This window comes from Capra hircus, chromosome 2, assembly GCF_001704415.2.
Source record: "Capra hircus breed San Clemente chromosome 2, ASM170441v1, whole genome shotgun sequence".
Lineage (NCBI taxonomy): Eukaryota > Metazoa > Chordata > Mammalia > Artiodactyla > Bovidae > Capra > Capra hircus.
In genome coordinates this window covers 117,863,055-117,881,701 of record NC_030809.1, presented here as the reverse complement: position 1 = coordinate 117,881,701, position 18,647 = coordinate 117,863,055, and the positions used below count along the sequence as shown (strand labels likewise).

Here is an 18,647-nt window from a genome sequence, read left to right as displayed (position 1 = left end):
ACTGCCACAGCTACCTGGATGTTAACGTTTTGAAATAGTGGCTATGTGGTATTTAAAGTAAGATATTCATTAAAATATATCAATGAAAAGCAACTGATATATTAACATCTATACAAGGGGGAGGGGGAGGAAGATAAAAACAGGCTTAATTCAAGCCTCAATCAGCTTGATTAGATTCTGGATAATTTTTTTTTCATTTGATCTCTAGTATCCAGGGCTTCAGAGTAACAAACAAAAAGTTTCTAATAATGTCCCTTCGTGTGAATAAAATTGTGCGAGGGAATCTCCAGAAATGGGAAGACACAAGGAGTCATTTCTGCACGTGGCAAGCAAAACCCCTAGAAGCCAGCCATAGGACACTTAATGTCGCTGTCTGATCCTCAACAAAGGTGGTACATCCCAGGCAAATGCCATCACAACCAACATAGGTATTCAGAAACAGCATTAATTAGAAACGGTTTCACAGAAATGCCTTCGTTTACTCCTAACGTGCCGTGCTGGCATCCGCTGGCCCAGCACTCACCAGGCAACGAAAGCCTAGAAGACAAAGGAGCCCACCCTGGGTGAGAGGCGCGGGTCTCCGGACGTGCCCGGGAGCACCTAAACGCAGGGCTCCAGGACAGGAGGACGCACTCGAGCCCTCAGGAGCGGATATACTGCGAGTCTTAGGCTTCGGGCCCAGGCCCGGGGAGGCTCTCCAGCAATTCTGCTTTTGGAATTTTGAAATTATTTTCTTTAAGTGACGTACCCCTCCTCTTCCCCGTCCCCGTAACCTGGCCAGGAAAAAAAAAAAAAAAAGGCTGAGCTTCAGGCCTCAAAGACTCTGAAGCTTGCCTGCCTGGCGACAAGCCTCTTTCTGGGCAGGGAATGGTCTCCTTTTAAGGACACAGAACTGCGGTCTCCCCGAGCCGGTGGGCCGAAGGCAGGGCACCGGCTGCAGCCGAGAAAGCCCGGGCTAGGAGGGCGGGCGGGACTGGGCGCCAAGGCGCCCGGCAAGCCGGTGGGCGGGGCCGCCAAGGAGCGCGGCGGTGCAGGGACAGAAGGGGGCGTGGCCGGGAGCGGGACCTGCGCTGCCGCACCGAGGCTCCGCCTCCGGCCCCGCCCGTCCCCGGGAAGAACTCAAGCAGTGAGGAGAGCGGAGGAGGTAGCGGCGTCGGCTTTGGATCCGTCCTCTCGGGTACCAGCCCACTGGGGAAGCGAGGACGTCGCTCTGCACTGCTCTTGCTCCCGCAAAGCCGTCCCTTCTTGCCATGTCTCAGAGCAGACATCGCGCCGCGGCTCCGCCGATGGAGCGCGAGGACAGCGGAACCTTCAGGTCAGTTTCTGGGCGATCGGGACCCAGCCGGGCAGGGCCCAGAGTGGTGGGCAGCAGGGGGCGGGGGAGCCGGCTATCCAGCAGCATTCTGGGTAAAGCCCCTTCCCGGAGCTCGCGTCCTAGCGGCTGCAGGGAGGCGGGCGGGCGGACCAGCGAGCGCTCCACCCCGCCCTCTCGGCCGCAAGCCGGCCGGGGACCCGCCCCCCCGTGGCCTCGGGCAGCGCCGGCTGGACGGAGGGGGAGAGCGGCTGCCGCGGAGGGAAAGGGGTTTGCAGGCTGGGACCTGGGAGGATGCAGCATCCGCCGTACCTCTCGATTCCCCTGCGAATCCCTCCTACCCGCATTCAAGTTATTTTCTTTAAGACCTCCTTTGCGGGGCCCGGAGACTGGCGCGCCTCGTCAGCTCTAACCCTGTCCGACCCGGAGCTCGGTCCCTCCGGCGTCACCGGTGATGGCTGCTTGCTTCTGCTTCTCTCCCCGCTTTGACATGCAACGCACAGCTTTGTCTGGTTTTTGCAGTTTGGGGAAGATGATTACAGCTAAGCCAGGGAAAACACCGATTCAGATATTACACGAATACGGCATGAAGACCAAGAACATCCCGGTTTATGAATGTGAAAGATCCGACGTGCAAATACACGTGCCCACTTTCACCTTCAGAGTAACCGTTGGTGACATAACCTGCACAGGTCTGTATTAACCCCATGACCATGTGGGCTGGTGGTCCAGACTTGGGTATTGCTTCTCGTTCGGAAAAAGTGCCCTTTTTGCCAGAGACGTCAGTGAGGAGCAGTCTCTTGAAACTGATGCCTTTCTCAGGTCATTTGGACTTTGCAACTTTCTGATTCTCTCCCTAATTTTCTCTTCCCCAGATATCAAGAGAAGCTCAGAAACATACCCTAAGAGCCTCCTAAGGTTCTTCCAAGAATTAGGGAGAAGCAGGAAAGGTTCTTGGAGCAGCCATAGCTGAATCAGAAGGTGCTGTCGAATTCCATAGGTTATAGCAGATGCCAGGAGGCATGACCCCAGAATGTTCTGACCTGCTCCCCTCTTTGTACGGACTCGTTTGGCACTCTGGGTCCACTGTACCACACTTGGTTCCGTATCCAAGCAAAATGAGGAAGGTGGAAGGCTCAACTACATCGTAATACATAGTAGCTTCTAGTTCCTGACACTGTACAGATATTTTAATGTTATCACCTTTATTATATATGAGGAAATAGGTCCAGAGAGATTATAAGAAACATGCTCAAGGTCACATGGCAGCGAAGTTTCAAAATTCAGATTATGGTCACTGAACTTCAGCTAATGATAACTGAAGTAGCCCATTTGTAAATGTAGACATTTTACTTCTTATGTATCTATTTAATTGCAAACATGAAATATTGAATACTAAATTTAATTTGGAAGAATGCCAAGAAAGAAATTCAGTAAAAAGGCTGAAGTTCCACCATCTGGTAGCTGGAAGGCATCATTTGTGTCCACGAAAATCTGGAGTCTGCTATTTTCATTGAAGTCCCTTTAAGAACATTTTGAACCTTTTTTGTCTATGTGGGGCAGGTGGATTGTAGTTAGATTCTAGCTGGAAATTTCTCATATGAATGACAGATTCAACATTACACTGCTGCTTTAGCTGGTCTGTCTTTAAGTATTCAGTGAAAATTCAAGAAAAAGTAGCATTTTCTCCGTCTCAGTGTGTTTTATGTGAAAGATTAACAACCTGTGGCGACTGCTTAGTCCCCCTACTCTTCTCACGCTGGCCTGTCTTCTGTGCAAGTGTATCTACCTCCATGGTTTCAAATACTACCTAACGGCTAATAATTCTGAAATCTCTGTCTTTAGCCCAGGCGCCGTTACGAAACAGTGCATCACCCGGAGTTTGCTAGACATTTTTGCTTGGATGACCCAAAGACACCTCCATCTCTCATTGTCCCAGACTGAATCCATCTTCTCTCTCAAATCCATTTCCCCTGCATTCCCCAGTTCAGTATAGGCACTGCCATCATTCATTTGCTCACAGGAGAGATTTGAGTTCCACCTTCTGGATTCCTTCTCCTCCCTCTTTGCGTTGTCCATTATGCCATCAGATCCTACTTCCTAAATATCTCTTGAATCTGTCTGCTTCTCTCCTCTTCCTGTTGCTATTGTCTGAGCCACTTGGAATATAGCTGCAGTCTCGTAGCTGCTCTTTTAGCTTCTGTCTTGTGGTATCCTTTTTCCACACAAAAAAACAGAATATTTTTTCTGGCATTCAAATCTGTTCATTTGAAGTATTCAAACTCTTAAAATCCATTCAGTGGTTTTCCCATCACCTTCTGGATGAATACAAATTTCTTAACATGACTAACAACCTTACTTCACAAAGTGTGGTCAACAGCAGCCTTGCTATCACCCAGGCACACCTACTCTTGGTATGTGTTCTAACAAAATTCCCAGGCAGGTCCTAAAGTTATAGACGCACAATTGAGGAGACTGTTCTTTGAACTCTCCTTCTGCTCTTCAACTGTCCGACCTTTATCTCGAAGTTCCCTCCTTCAAGCTCGTACTGTCCCAACAACTTGGGGCTTGAGAACACGTGCTCTGTGTTGCCTCTGAGCCGTCACAGTGGCTCTTTCTCTGCTTCCAGTGCTCTTCCTAATCCCCCTGCTCTCACCGACTTACTGATCTTTCATATCCTTGTTTAGTTATCTCCTCCTTCATGAACCCTTTCTGAGTCCTTACTAAGAGTAGCGGAGCTACCCCTTCTGTAGGCTGCCCTACAACCTGCAGTTAGGCCTCCTGTGACGCTTCATTTTTCAGACATCGTTTTTATAGACAAAATCTCACACATTAGGCTGTATGCTCTTTAAGGACAGGGACTCTGCTTAGTTCTCTGCTACAGTTATCTCTTGAACAACACAGTTTGTATTGCACAGGTCCACTTAGATGTCAGTCTTTTTCAGTAGTAAGTACTACAAGACCATACAATCCACAGTTTGTTGAATCTGCAGTTACCGAGGAAGCTAGAAATGGAGGAACCACAGATATGGAGGGCTGACTGTAGATTAGCGTGAATTTTCAGTGCAGAGGGTCAGTGCCCCTAATTCCCACATATTTCAGTGCAGAGCGTCAGTGCTCCTAATTCCCACATTTTTCAAAGGAATACAGTATCCATAATACCTATGTGAATGGATAAATGAGTGTGGTTTCTGAGTTGTCTGATGCTTGAGAACCACACCTGACGTTTGTTCCATGTGCCCTTTCTTTCCTCTACATCAGAGGAATGGATATGCCGTTCTGACACAACTTTGGACAAGTTCTCAACACCTAGTTTGAACTCAGAAGGAAAAAGACTGAATTTATAATTTACTTGTGTGGTTGCTTACTTGGCCTCAGTCTCAGTGATTATTATTCAGGCCTGGTCTCTTCTACCCCCTTAGCTACCCATGTAAGGGATACAGATTGTATGAAAGACACATAACAATGTAATCTCTCACATTCCCTAAACAAACCTTCCCCCGCTGTATCCAACAGGTAGCCAGTGACTGGTTAGCCAAGCAGAGGGGTTTCATCCAGTATAGGAGGGGCTGTTAGAGTGAAATGTGCACATTTTGCTATTCACTAATGTTGCTGTAAGTGCCACCTTTAAAGAAAATTTTTTGCTATAGAAGAATTTCCTCTCTAGGAATAAAGGAAGTAAATTGCTTTTCTTTAGCATACATAGTGACAGTCTGCTGTATTATCATTTTATGTAATAAACATATACAAAGTAGACATAATAAAGATTTTTATACAAGTATACTTAGAATTAAATACTTTGCACTTTTAAAATCAAAGGGGTTTTTAATATATTAATTTTTATGGTATTTTATTTCAATGTATAACTGTATGTAGTGTATGTTTTTATTCCGTAGTGTGTATATATAATACGTGTAGTGACTTTGTTTTGTACTATGCAAACCTGTATCCAAGCCTCACATTTTTTCAGCATGTAAAGAGTTGTTTGGTTTTTTTTTTTAACCTTAATTCAGGTGAAGGTACAAGTAAGAAGCTGGCGAAACATAGAGCTGCAGAGGCTGCCATAAACATTTTGAAAGCCAATGCAAGTATTTGGTGAGCTAAATTTCTTTGTATTCTGCAGCTCAAAAATATCATGGCTGAGGTAAGATTAAAAGTTTGATCATGCTCACAAAAGCAACAAAGTAAACAGTTGATAGTGTCTAGCTCTATTAATAAAATTCCATCTCCTTGTGAAGACCTGTCATCCCCTAAAGACACTTTATCCATAAGAAATTAAATCCAGTTTTTATTAGACGACAAAGAAGGAAGTGGCACCCCACTCCAGCATTCTTGCCTGGGAAATCCCATGGACACAGGAGCCTGGTGGGCTACAGTCCAGGAGGTTGCAAGAGTCAGACATGATTTAGCAACTAAACAACATTATTAGATGAAGGCTCTCATAAACTAGTTTTTTTTTTTCTTTTTTCCAGATGAGGTACAGGAGTAGAAAACCAGAGTGCTTCTGACAAATATCTTACTGTATTAAGAGTTTTGTTTCTACACTGAAGAAAACAAAGTATGAGACAGAAAAATATCAGCTAAAAGTACTCTTTTAGAAATTTGAATTTGTAAGGAGACGATTTCCTTCACCTAGAGAACGTATACCAAATATAAGAGGATGCTAAATGGGATGTTTATTCTTGACATATCTTTCCAAAATAATGTGTTATCACATTAGTTGTTTTTGGGAGGAGCACTGGCCCTGGAGCATCTCTCGTATCGTAAAGTGGTGTCTTTTGGTTTCTAATGGGCATATCCAAGAGGAGCATGTTTTGCCTTCAAATTCTTCCCTTTACATGCATTCAGGTGTCCTTGGGAGTGCATTCTGGTATGTCTGCTTATAGCTGACAGCAGAGGCCTGTGAGAATTTAGGATGGTTTTTTTGTTTCCCACCCCTGGAAAAACTTCCTGTTTAGGGACATGTTTAGGGTCTCCTGCAGCGTTCTTCCTGTGTACTTAGCAGCTCTAAACTGTTCAGGTCATTTAGGACCAACCAGTGAAGGCCTTGGCTCTCAAAACACAATGTTTGCTTCTGCAGGGTCATACATTGTAATTGATTTATGCTAGTTTTCTGGACATGCCAGATGGCATGGTGGGTTTTAGATTCTCTGCTTGCTGGTGATGGCCATGCCATTTTTGTGCAACCCAAAGGTCAACTCAGAGCGTTGCATATTTTTGTAGAAATGAACATACAAAGTGTCCTTTCTGCATACAGGCACTTTGTCTAAAAAAAAAAGCTAATAAAGTTTACTATGTATTTGTGCTTCTTGACAGAGAAGATGGAAATACTAAGCTGTAAATCAGGCCTAAAGTGGCCTGATGGGATGAAGAGACTTTCTCACTTCTCCATCACAATTATTTAGGTAGCTTCAGTGTACAGCATCGTAAATGAATGTTCATATCTCATCAGCCTATGTAAAGCTTGAAATTCTGGCAGGTAGAAAAGAAATTTAGTAAGTGGCAATGACCACCTCATTGGTAATGGAAGAAATAACACTAGCTGCCAAGGTGGCAGGAATCTTGAAATGCAGCTTGTTCCGCGTTAGACACCCGTCATCCACGTAACTAGGAAGCTCACACTACTCAGAAGAGGTTCTCTTTTTCCTTAATCACAGTCCCTACATGTTCAAATCAGATTCATGCCAGCCATCAAAAAAAAAAAAACCACCTGCAATGCAGGAGATGAGGATTTGATCACTGGGTCAGGAAGATCCCCTGCAATAGGGAATGGCAACCCCCTCCAGGATTCTTGCCTGGGAAATCCCATGGACAGAGGAGCCTGACAGGCTACAGTCCATGGAGTTGCAAAGAGTTGGACACAACCTGGTGACTGAGCACACATACGTAAACCTTAGGAAGATTATCCTAGCGTAGAGCAGATGGTAGGTCAGGCCAAGTCTTTCTTCTATAAATCTGGATAGAAAAGCTACATTTGCGATCTGTATGGTTTACACTGCCGAGCTAAACATCCTGTTAGTCTTCCCTTTTCATGAGGTTGTAACAATAGTGTGTTTATTTAAATACGTTTTTTGTTGAGCATCTGTTTTATATAAAGCACAGCAGGGCTTATGAAGGTAAGTAATACATAGGCCCTACCATCAAGGATTTTACAGTCTGAACGGGAGAGAGGTATGGTGATAGATAGACAAATAGCATGTATTTGTACGAGTGTACAACTTAATGGTAAAATAATTGCTTAAGAAAGTATCAAACCAGACGTTACAATGGTTCAAAGAAGGGAGAAATTGTGTCCCATTGGGGTAAAAGAATAGGCTTCTGAGAGAAAGTTGCATTTGAGGTATACCTTGGCTGAGGTATAGATCAGATTCCCATAGAAGAGGTGGGTGAAAAGGGTGTTATTCCATGTAGAAGGAACACAAAGAGCAAAGGCATGGAGAGCTAAATAGAAAATGCTTATCCTTTATTTAATAATTTGGGGAAGATTATTTTGTTTTAACCCTTTATAAAAATGTTCAGCTTTGCAGTTCCTGATCCCTTAATGCCTGACCCTTCCAAGCAACCAAAGAACCAGCTTAATCCTATTGGCTCATTACAGGTAAGTGGCACAGTTTTTCCATACTTAACCTTGTGTCTACTGGAAAAAAAATGTCAGAAATGTTGATAATATCATAAGGGCTAAGAGAAGGAATTAATATTTTAAAGATTAGGTGGTACAACATTTTGTGTTCCAAGTTATGATCATTAGATATTAAAGTACTAACTTGAAGTTATTTTCATATTTATTTACATTTCGGATTTTCTTCCATATACAGTATCTGCCATTGGTTTGTGGAATTCTCATTTGAGATCAATAGGACCTCAGTGCACATGGGTAGAGTGTTTTATATTTTAAGAATATTTCATGCCACTCTTGTGACAAATCTCTTTCTACTTCTGTTGAGACAGAAGACTATAAAGGACCCAAATTGATTTACCTAACACAGGACAAGGGAAGTCGTCTGCTTACTCGCTTATTCTACCAAAAAATATATTCAGCTTTGAATTTCTATGTGAGAACATCCTTCTGGCAGATTATCCATGTGCTCTGTTGGACAACTCCCCTCCCTGTTATCCAGCGAGTCATTTGGTCTCTTTCCTGCTCTATGAGTTTTTCTGTAGTTTTTATCTCTGTCTTTCCTCAGTCTCATCCAGTGTGTGTGTTTGCTCTCTGCTCCTCAAGTGCTCTTGATCGGATGCAGTCAGTTAGGCAGCAATGGGTATAGAAGGTTAGTTAGGAAGAGACTTTGGGGACTGATGGCCATGAGACCAGTAATGTCCTCTCCCATGTTCCCAAAGAGGGTGAGAGTAGCTTATCCTTCTGTCTGACCTCTTTGATAACCAGCTCACTATAGCTTAATGGAAGAGCACCATTCACAGCAGGAAACTGCTTCAGTTTTGGTGTCGTGGGCTTATAAGATGTAAAATGCAGGAATATCTGTGGGGAATAGAAGACCTTCTCTTAAATACTGCAGAATATCATTGTTCTCTGCAAACATATAAATAGAAATGGGATCAAAACCATGAAAGAATATCATTAATGTGATTGAGCCATTGCATAGTAAAAATTACTACTAAAGGCTCATCTCGATTTTCTAGGAATTGGCCATTCATCATGGCTGGAGACTTCCTGAATATACGCTTTCCCAGGAGGGAGGACCTGCTCATAAGAGAGAATATACCACAATTTGCAGGCTTGAATCATTCATGGAAACTGGTATTTGTTTCTTTCTACTGTGATACAGTTGAAAACCTTTGAAATATTTTGAGAGGATGAAAAAATTTCTGCTATGATTTTGTCTCAAATACTTCTTTGGGGGAAAAAAAACTGACACACTCCTAGTCTACTGTCTCTAACTTTTTGCTGTTGAGTTTATTAATAAGTATAAATAGTTGGCTTAAGAATACTTACACTTCTAAAAAAAAAAAGAATACTTCTTAATTTGATTTTTTAAAAAAAATCATGGGTTGGTAATGGACATGCAAGTAAGTGACTCTTTAAACAGTCTTCATTGATATAATAGAGACTTAAACATCATTTTGGAGAAAAAAGCAGTAGTAAATCTCTTGGAGCTTCAGTAACTGTTCTAGAAGACAGAAGGACTAGGAGAAGATTACATTTAAAAAGAAGATAATTGATAAGAGGCTGGTGCTGCTGCTAAGTGGCTTCAGTTGTGTCTGACTCTGTGCGACCCCATAGACGGCAGCCCACCAGGCTCCTCTGTCCCTGGGATTCTCCAGGCAAGAATACTGGAGCGGGTTGCCATTTCCTTCTCCAATGCATGCATGCATGCTAAGTCGCTTCAGTCGTGTCCGACTCTGGTGCGACCCCCGCAGGCTCCTCTGTCCACAGAATTCTCTAGGCAAGAACACTGGAGTGGGTTGCCATTTCCTTCTCCAAAGAGGCTGATAGTGAAATAAAAATAAAGTAGAAATTAACCTTTTGTCTTATAGCAACTTCGATGTTGTAAAGGCCACAAATTATGAGGGAAAAAAGTCACTTAATAAAGTACTCCTAAGGATTTCTATTTTAATTTCTTAAGCACGTTTTTATCATTTTAAAAGTGGCTTGAAATGAAATTTTAAGTTGGCTAGATATTAGTCTGAAGTACGAAGCAGCTGTTTGCCCCCAAGAGGCAGTGTGGGTCAGTGCAGGAAGCCCTGAGCCAGAAGCAGAAACCTCACCTCGGTTCTTGATGCAGTCCTTGATTTGCAAGCTTAGGCAAATTGCTTAATCTCCGTGCCTAGGCCTGAGTTTTAAATCTCTAAACATGGAAATAGATTATATTTATGGTATCTTTCAACTCCAGCCTCTCCTATGCCCTTCTTATTCATGTTGAAGAAATTCCACATAGTTATCAGCGTGCAGGAGATTATAAGCCAGAAGTAGACACTGAAAGATGGGAGATGTAATTCAAATCTACCTTGGTAAATGTGAATATTTCATCAGAATTAAACCAAGTATGGCTCATTAAAGCTAGACATAAGGAGATACATCTGTTGAAGAAAAACAGAAAGTTTAACTATTAAAGATAAACTGCTAAAGAAATGCCTTCAAAAGTGTAACAATTAATAATTGCATGAAACAGAACAAGTAAAGATGTCAGGTCAGTAAAAGAATAGTATATTAAAAAAAAAAGAATAGTATATAAAAACCATGAGATTGTTCTCTGATCAAACTTAGTACTTTAAACATTTTGTCATTCTCTATGGACACTAATTTATTTTCTAACCTACTACTCTTTTTTTCCTTTATTTAGGAAAGGGGGCATCAAAGAAACAAGCCAAGAGAAATGCTGCTGAGAAATTTCTTGCCAAATTCAGTAATATTTCTCCAGAGAACCACATTTCTTTGGTGAGTAATGATCAGAGGTCTGTGATGTTAATGTTATTAAACATGTGTTGCTGTCGGAACAACACGTGATTGTAGATTTCGTTGTGTATAGGTATACTACAGAGTTGTGGTTTTTCAAAAATCTCTCAGCTGTTGAGTAATACACTACCCCAGTTTTTAGGTGCTTGCTGTATGTGAGCCAGAGTCACAGGGGTGGCCAGGAAAGAGAGCTTGGGAAGCACAGTCAAATTCAGAATCATATGGTGGTTTCTAAAGATCGTAGGTCAGTAGTGCTGTTTTTGCCTTCAGATTGACATTTCACTCCCGTCGCTTGACATTTCACTCCCATCACTCGATGTCCATTCATTTATCCACTCAGCAAACATTTAGGAAAGTGATAATATTTGCCCAGATTTATGCCAGATACTAGTATATAGTGAATAAGATAGTCTCTGGCCCTAAGGAGTTTGCAGCCAGCCTACTGAGAAAGAAAAGAACCCTGCAGACTAGGCCTTACAAGGGCTTCTTGGGAACGATAGAAGAAGGACCCAACCAAGATAGGGTTTCAGGAAGACCTCACTAGAGGAAGTCATGTCTGAGCTGAGACCTATAGGATAACAGCAGTGAAAAGAATTCCACAGAGAAGAAAGACCATGTACAAAGACCAGGAGTGAAACACTTGATGTTATCCAGAGTAATTTTGGATGGCTGGAGCACTGAATTTGAAGGGAGGGAGTCTCAAACAATGAGGCAGGAAAGGTAAAGAGGGATTGAATCTTGGAGGAAGTACTATGTTCAGGAGATTGAACTTTATCCTGAGGGTAGCATAAAGTCATTAAATAAATTTAATATAGGAAGGGGAGAATCTAATTTATACATTAGAAGGGAATGACTGGCTGCATTATGGTGGATGAATGAATATTAGAGTCATAGGGACCTGCTATAATGCTGTTACAGAAAAGCAGATGAGACGTGATGGTGACCTAGACAAAGGCAGTAGCAATTGAGATGGTCAATTTAAAACTTACTTAGAAAACTGAAGTGAATGGGGGTGTAATAACTGGATGTAGAGAGTAGGGAAAAAGGAAGAAGTAAACAGTTTTAGCTTGGCAGCTACCTAGATGGTGGTACCCATTTAGTAATATGGGGAACAAAGAAGGTGAGTAGGGCTTAAGGGGGAGCAGATAATGAGTTAAATATAGGATATATTGAATTTGAAGTGTTTGTGGAGTAGCTAAGTGAAAAAATTGAGTAGGCAACGGGGCATTCATAAGAGATTGGGCTACACAAAATGTAGGTAGCTATGAATGATGGTCCATTATCTGAGAATAGGATGTTAGGTACAAAATGAGAAGTGAAAACTATAGGAGTGTCCTAAGCTCATGATTTTAAAAAGGGGCTTGTTCTGTAGGAAGAAACAACTATATCTAGGTAAGTAATATAATTTTGGTTTCACTTTTTTAATAGAAAAATATAAAGCATTGTATTCATTTCTTTTAAGACTGGATCAGAGATGACACCACAGTCACAAAACAGTTAGGTTTCAGGTGAGTTCTGTTAAATCTTCAAGGAAGAGATAATCTTCAGTGCTGTTTAAACTCTTCCAGGCAATATATATAATGTGAGAGAAATTTCTATATAAATTTATTTAGGACTGCAAGGGTGTTTCAACATTGGTAAATCTATTGCTATAATTAATTACAGTAATGGGTCAAAGAAGGAAAACATAATCCTCTCAATAGATGCCCAAAAAATATTGGGTAGTAGTGACTACTAATAAATGCTTCTAAAATATCCCTATTGTGATTTAAAATGTGTACCTCAGATGTTCGATCCCTGGTCAGGGAACTAGGTCTCAGATGTTGCGACTAAGATTCTGCATGCCACCACAAAATTGAGGCTCCTAGGTGCTGCAACTAAAACCTGGCACAGACAAATATTTTTTTAAAGATTTTTTTAAAATTAAATATATACCTCAGGGAAAAAAAATCAAAATCTTTGGTACATGTATATATGTTATATCCATTCCCATTAATTTCAGAAATAAAGGAAAGGATACCCACTGATACCATTTTTTTAAACCTTGTTCTAGAAGTATCAACCAACGTAACCAGAGAAGAGAAAACAATAAGAGGTTGGAAATAAGAGGAGATAAAAATGATCATTAACTACAAATAATATAATTGTATCCCTATAAAGCCCTAGAGAAAAACTACTAGAAATAATAAGAGAATTCATCAAGGTAACTGATCAAAAATTAATACACAAGATCAATAGCTTTCTCATTTCTGTTACAAAGGTAACCACCAGAATAACTAAAAATAAAAAGTTGAAAATTACTGCTTCTGGAAAGGGGACTGAAGGTAGGTATGGGGGCTGTTGCTTTTATAATTCTGTATTACTTGATTTTTTGTTGTCTGTGTATTATTTTGAATAACAAAATTTATGAAGCTTAATAACATTGAAATTTGTATTGGAATAAACAGAGGATAAGTATAGATGCCAATCCATATAGGAAGATATATGTGACATTGTTCAAGGGTCAGCTGTATTTGCAGATTTGTTGATCATGCTCTTAAATATGTTACACATATTAACAAGACCGTTACGCTATACAAAGTTATTTTGAAATACTTCCAATATTTCATTGCACATTCTTTTTTAATATTGTGTTGTTTGATAAATGTGTGAGCTTATTAGTGCTGTCTAGTTTAAATTGGAAAGTTAACCAAATGGTATTCATTTAAATATGCTTTATAAAGTGTTGATTGCTTAATTAATACTCATAGTAGCATTGGAACCCAACCCAAGAATCTTAATGTTAATCTCTGTTTTTCAGACAAATATGGTAGGGCATTCTTTAGGTTGTACTTGGCATTCCTTAAGGAATTCTCCTGGTGAAAAGATCAACTTACTGAAAAGAAGCCTCCTCAGTATTCCAAATACAGATTACATCCAGCTGCTTAGTGAAATTGCGAAGGAACAAGGTTTTAATATAACATATTTGGATATAGGTATGATTGTTTTTTTCTTTGGCTTGTCCCAAAACCTGTTTCTTTTCAAAATATGTTTGACAAACAAAATGTCTATTATAATAGAGGGTTCTGACTATATACAGTTACCAGAGTGGTAATACATATCACTGATGTATCCCATTCTTATAAATAATAAAAAGAGAGATAACATCTGTACAGTTGTAATAATAAACAACAATAGCAAAGATTTATAGAGTTACTGTGTGCCAGGCACTGTTCTAGGGACATTACGTATTTCAAGTCACAGAATCCTCAAACTAGTCCTGTGAAGTACATTCTGTTATCTTCAGTTCAGTCACTCAGTCATGTCCAACTCTTGGCAACCCCATGGACTGAAGCACGCCAGGCTTCCCTGCCCATCACCCACTCCCAGAGCTTGCTCAAACTCATGTCCATCAAATCGATGATGTCATCCAACCATCTCATCCTCTGTCATCTGCTTCTCCTCCTGCCTTCAATCTTGCCCAGAATCTTCAAATGAGTCAGTTCTTCGCATCAGGTGGCCAAAGGATTGGAGTTTCAGCTTCAGCATCAGTCTTTCCAATGAATATTCAGGACTGATTTCCTTTAGGATTGACTGGTTGGATCTCCTTGCAGTCCAAGGGACTCTCAAGAGTCTTCTCCAACACCACAGTGTAAAAGTATCAGTTCTTCGGCCTTCAGCTTTCTTTATAGTCCAACTCTCACATCCATACATGACTACTGGAAAAACCATAGTTTTGACTAGACAGACCTTTGCTGGCAAAGTAATGTCTCTGCTTCTTAATATGCTGTCTAGGTTGGTCATAACTTTTTTTCCAAGGAGCAAGGATCTTTTATTTCATGGCCACAGCCATCATCTGCAGTGATTTTGGAGCCTCCAAAAAGTAAAGTCTGTCACTGTTTCCATTGTTTCCCCATCTGTTTGCCATAAAGTGATGGGACCGGATGCCATGATCTTAGTTTTCTGAATGTTGAGTTTTAAGCCAACTTTTTCACTCTCCTCTTTCACTTTCATCAAGAGGCTTTTTAGTTCCTCTTCACTTTCTACCATAAGGCTGGTGTCATCTGCATATCTCAGGTTATTGATATTTCTCCCGGCAGTCTTGGTTCTAGCTTGTGCTTCATCCAGCCTGGCATTTCTCATGATGTACTCTGCATATAAGTTAAGTAAGCAGGGTGATAATATACAGCCTTGACATACTCCTTTCTTGATTTGGAGGCAGGTCTGTAGTTCCATGTCCAGTTCTAACTGTTGCTTCTTGACCTGGATACAGATTTCTCAGGAGGCAGGTCAGGTGGTCTTGTATTCCTGTCTCTTTAAGAATTTTCCAGTTTGTTGTGATCCACACAGTCAAAGGCTTTGGCATAGTCAATAAAGCAGAAGTAGGTGTTTTTCTGGAACTCTCTTGCTTTCTCAGTGATCCAACAGATATTAGCAATTTGATCTCTAGTTCCTCTGGCATTTCTAAATCCATCTTGAACATCTGGAATTTCTATTATCTTAGGTATAAGTGAAGAAAGTAAGACAAAGAAAGGTTGAGAAACTTGCCTGAGATGACATAGCTTGTCAGTAGAGCCAGGTTAGAAGAAGAGTCCCTGCCAGCATAATATCTGTTATACTAGCCCTGATGGACATCTTGATGAATAAAAAGGTACCCACATTTCTAGAACAAATACCAAGTCTGTGGGGGCTGGGCCAGACGTCTTCTCTCCACTTTGTCACTGTGTTCCAGTTCTGGGAGATAAATGGGGACAATTTGTAGCTTCATCTCATCCCAGCTATCAACTTCTATATTTTTTCTAGCCCATGATCATTCAAATAGACAAATGTGGACAGATTGGAAAGCAAGTCAGCGTGGGTTTTCTTTTAATGCAGTGGATAACTGGCTAATTTGTGTGTTCATGTGTGTATTTGGTATCTTGATTTAACATCAGTATTGTATGTGAGGAATTTGATTTTGATATCCCTTAGCCCAGCCTCAGTGACTTGGGGGGAACCTAGCTCATCAGAGCTACTACCATTGAGAAAATAGGGTATTTAGGGGCTGAAGGAACTTCTGATTTTCTCTGCTACTTTGGGATTGAATAATGAGTCAGGTGCAATGTCTTAATATACTGGGAATGATGTAGAACCGGAGGATTAATGCAGGAAGATGATCAGGAAAGGTGGTTGATTAAGAGACCATGCATTCAAAAATATTTATGAATTTGGAAAAAGGAAACCTGAGATGGTTTTTAGATAATGAAATGCTTCTTACTAATTTTAAGAACTGAATGGTTCTTACGAATAGAGAATAGCACCTGATAGGTGGAGTAGCAGATAAAAAGGTGCTTGGGGAGAGGGACAGTAACAAAAATTGTTTTTACACAAAAATCTGCTTTCTCTGCATGCGGCGTTAATCATCGTGTTTGAATGTGTCATTGCAGAAGAACTGAGTGCGAACGGACAGTACCAGTGTCTCGCTGAACTGTCCACCAGTCCCATCACGGTCTGTCATGGCTCGGGGATCTCCTGCAGCAGTGCGCAGAGTGATGCAGCTCACAATGCTTTGCAGTATTTAAAGATAATAGCAGAGAGAAAGTAAACTTGGAACAACTGAGAAAACCCTCCAGTAGCACCTAAGAAGTTCCCCTTTCACCCCTTCCCAAGTAAAACATGTATTATAATGTTTGAGTTTGTGTGTTGGTTTTAAATCTCTTCATAGATTCCATCAACACTCCAGATTTAATTATCTCCTAGTAGTTGTTACTAAGATGTTTTTAATGGCTTCAACTTTGTATTGGTATATTGTATTTATAAACTTTGTACCATAGGCAGAGTGTAGCACCCATTTTCCAATGCCCTGTACATAGAAGGGAAAAACTGCATGTTTGTTGTTGATGATGATGGTGAAATAAAACTGCTAGCAAGTCTTTACTACTGGTGCTTAACCTCTTTGCACAAGGCTTTGTAAAGGGATTTCAAAGGAAGCCCCTTAGAATTAGTGTTGAGGAATGCGCTAACAGGTTTTAACTGAATGCAGTTGTTAAATTTCAGAGAACACGATTGGTCTGTGTATTTGAATCCATGTAATAAAGAGCTGTTGTTATAATGGGTTCTGTTCATTTTATTAAAGTACTACTGACTTGACTGTAGCCCTGCTCTTTTCAGCCACTCCTATGAGTAACGTTATAATGTGGATACTGTATTCTTTACATATCTCTAGTTCACTTCTGAAAGTCAAAGTTAAAAAACCCAAGCAATACTTTCCAAATATATATGTGATGAATCACATCCATATTTTCTCTAGTCATACACAGTACTGTCTTTTGATATAGCCATTCATAGATGAATTAGTAGTTGAAAAAGCATTCAGTTCAGTTCAGTCACTGTCATGTCGACTCTTTGTGACCCCATGAATTGCAGCACGCCAGGCCTCCCTGTCCATCACCAACTCCCGGAGTTCACTCAGACTCACATCCATTGAGTCAGTGATGCCATCCAGCCATCTCATCCTCTGTCATCCCCTTCTCCTTAGTATTACTAAAACAAAAGTTTCCAGTGTGTTCAATTCAGTTACAAGAATGTTTCAAACAAAACAGTAAGTGCTTAAAAGGTTAGGAAATAAGTTTCATGAGCCCATTTTAATTTTGCCTTTCGTGTTTTCATATATCACCTAACACCTCAAGTCTGGCATCTGTCAGTACCAGCTGGTAGTGCTACCTCTGTAGATCAGGGAAAACCTCAGAGGAGAGGGCTCTCAGTGATGAAGCTAGCTTTTGACAATCTCAAGTGTTAATCTAGCAGCAAGTATGTAGCAAGTGTTTTTCTGTCTGGAAAAAAAAAATCCTATCGAGTGCAATCCTTTGAGAATAACAAACTATCTAATAAAGGGAAAGCAGTATGTGTAACTTATTTAAAGCTCTAAAGAGCATTTCACTTCAAATTATGAGCCTTATACATCAGTTAAATCAAAGGGTTTTAGGCATTTTGGGGGATGAGGTTAAGGAACACACAGACTGGAGACAAGTTTAGCCATAAAGCAGGGCTTATGGGTCATTAAGATTGGATTAGCCTTGGGCGGTCATCAATGTTCTGGAATATAGAGGGGGCACAATGAACTCACTCTAGAGGTAACTTCAGACACGCAGGAAAGTGCTCATTGTGGAGAGGACAGGTTGGGGAGAGTTTTCCTAAGGCAAGTTTTCATGAAAGAGTTATAAGATGAAGAGGATGAGGTGTAACTGGGGAAAGAACAATGTAGTTGAGTTCTGAACTCAACTGTATCAAATGTATTGATACAATGAGATCTGTGTAAGTTACCCAGAAGTTCTGCTATGATTTCTCTGCTTCTGGCTCTGGAGGAAGCAAGCATTCAAACGTCCCCTCTGTCAGACTGTCCGGTGTTCTAGGGAGTTAGCTGCACCATCCGGTGTTATTTAACTGCATTTTGTCAAGGCTCTTAACCAATTACCATTAACCGTGACTGAGTGAGTGAACTGAAATAGGTGAGTGACTGAAACAGGCTGACACAGGCAACTATGCCTGTTGTATTAGATGCATCAGTAGTGGGGAGACAAGGGTGGAGTTTTTGCCAAGTTCCAATGGGAAAGTCACAATGTGGGTGCCATTCTGGATGAAGATCATGCCATCTATAGTGGAAAAATAAACACCTTTCAACAACAGTTGTGATGTGCTAGAGTGCCCTGGTAGAGACAGAGCACCTGATGATGGGATGCTTGGTAACCATATAACCAAAACCACCAATAAAGAGCTGGGTCCTATCAGCCCCATCAGGTCATAAGGTTGGGTTGAGTCATGTTGCAATCCATTGTAAAATGGAAGCTACATCTAGGATCAAACACAAGTATGGCCAGAGGGCACAGTATGCTTCGCAAGCCGGCAGGCTGGACTCCCACATCACCCACCACTGCTGCGCCAATACCTCTCCCTCAGTTCACACCT

General features: G+C 41.1%; 1 protein-coding gene across 4 annotated transcripts; it reads left to right on the top strand.

The window, feature by feature from the left end:
- On the top strand, nucleotides 1,098-16,935 carry PRKRA (protein activator of interferon induced protein kinase EIF2AK2). 4 transcript variants are annotated; one of them, XM_018065172.1, is made up of 8 exons: nucleotides 1,098-1,315; nucleotides 1,835-2,004; nucleotides 5,326-5,407; nucleotides 7,832-7,910; nucleotides 8,951-9,068; nucleotides 10,612-10,706; nucleotides 13,525-13,699; nucleotides 16,130-16,935. In XM_018065172.1, the coding sequence occupies exons 1-8, from the start codon at nucleotides 1,251-1,253 to the stop codon at nucleotides 16,285-16,287; spliced, it is 942 nt and encodes a 313-aa protein (XP_017920661.1). In that variant the 5' UTR covers nucleotides 1,098-1,250; the 3' UTR covers nucleotides 16,288-16,935. The 4 variants fall into 4 exon arrangements, with proteins under 4 accessions (XP_017920661.1, XP_005675970.3, XP_017920666.1 ...); XM_018065177.1 differs by lacking the exon at nucleotides 1,098-1,315 and adding an exon at nucleotides 2,188-2,293 and having other exon boundaries at nucleotides 1,948-2,004; nucleotides 16,130-16,798; XM_005675913.3 differs by lacking the exon at nucleotides 1,098-1,315 and having other exon boundaries at nucleotides 1,349-2,004; nucleotides 16,130-16,798.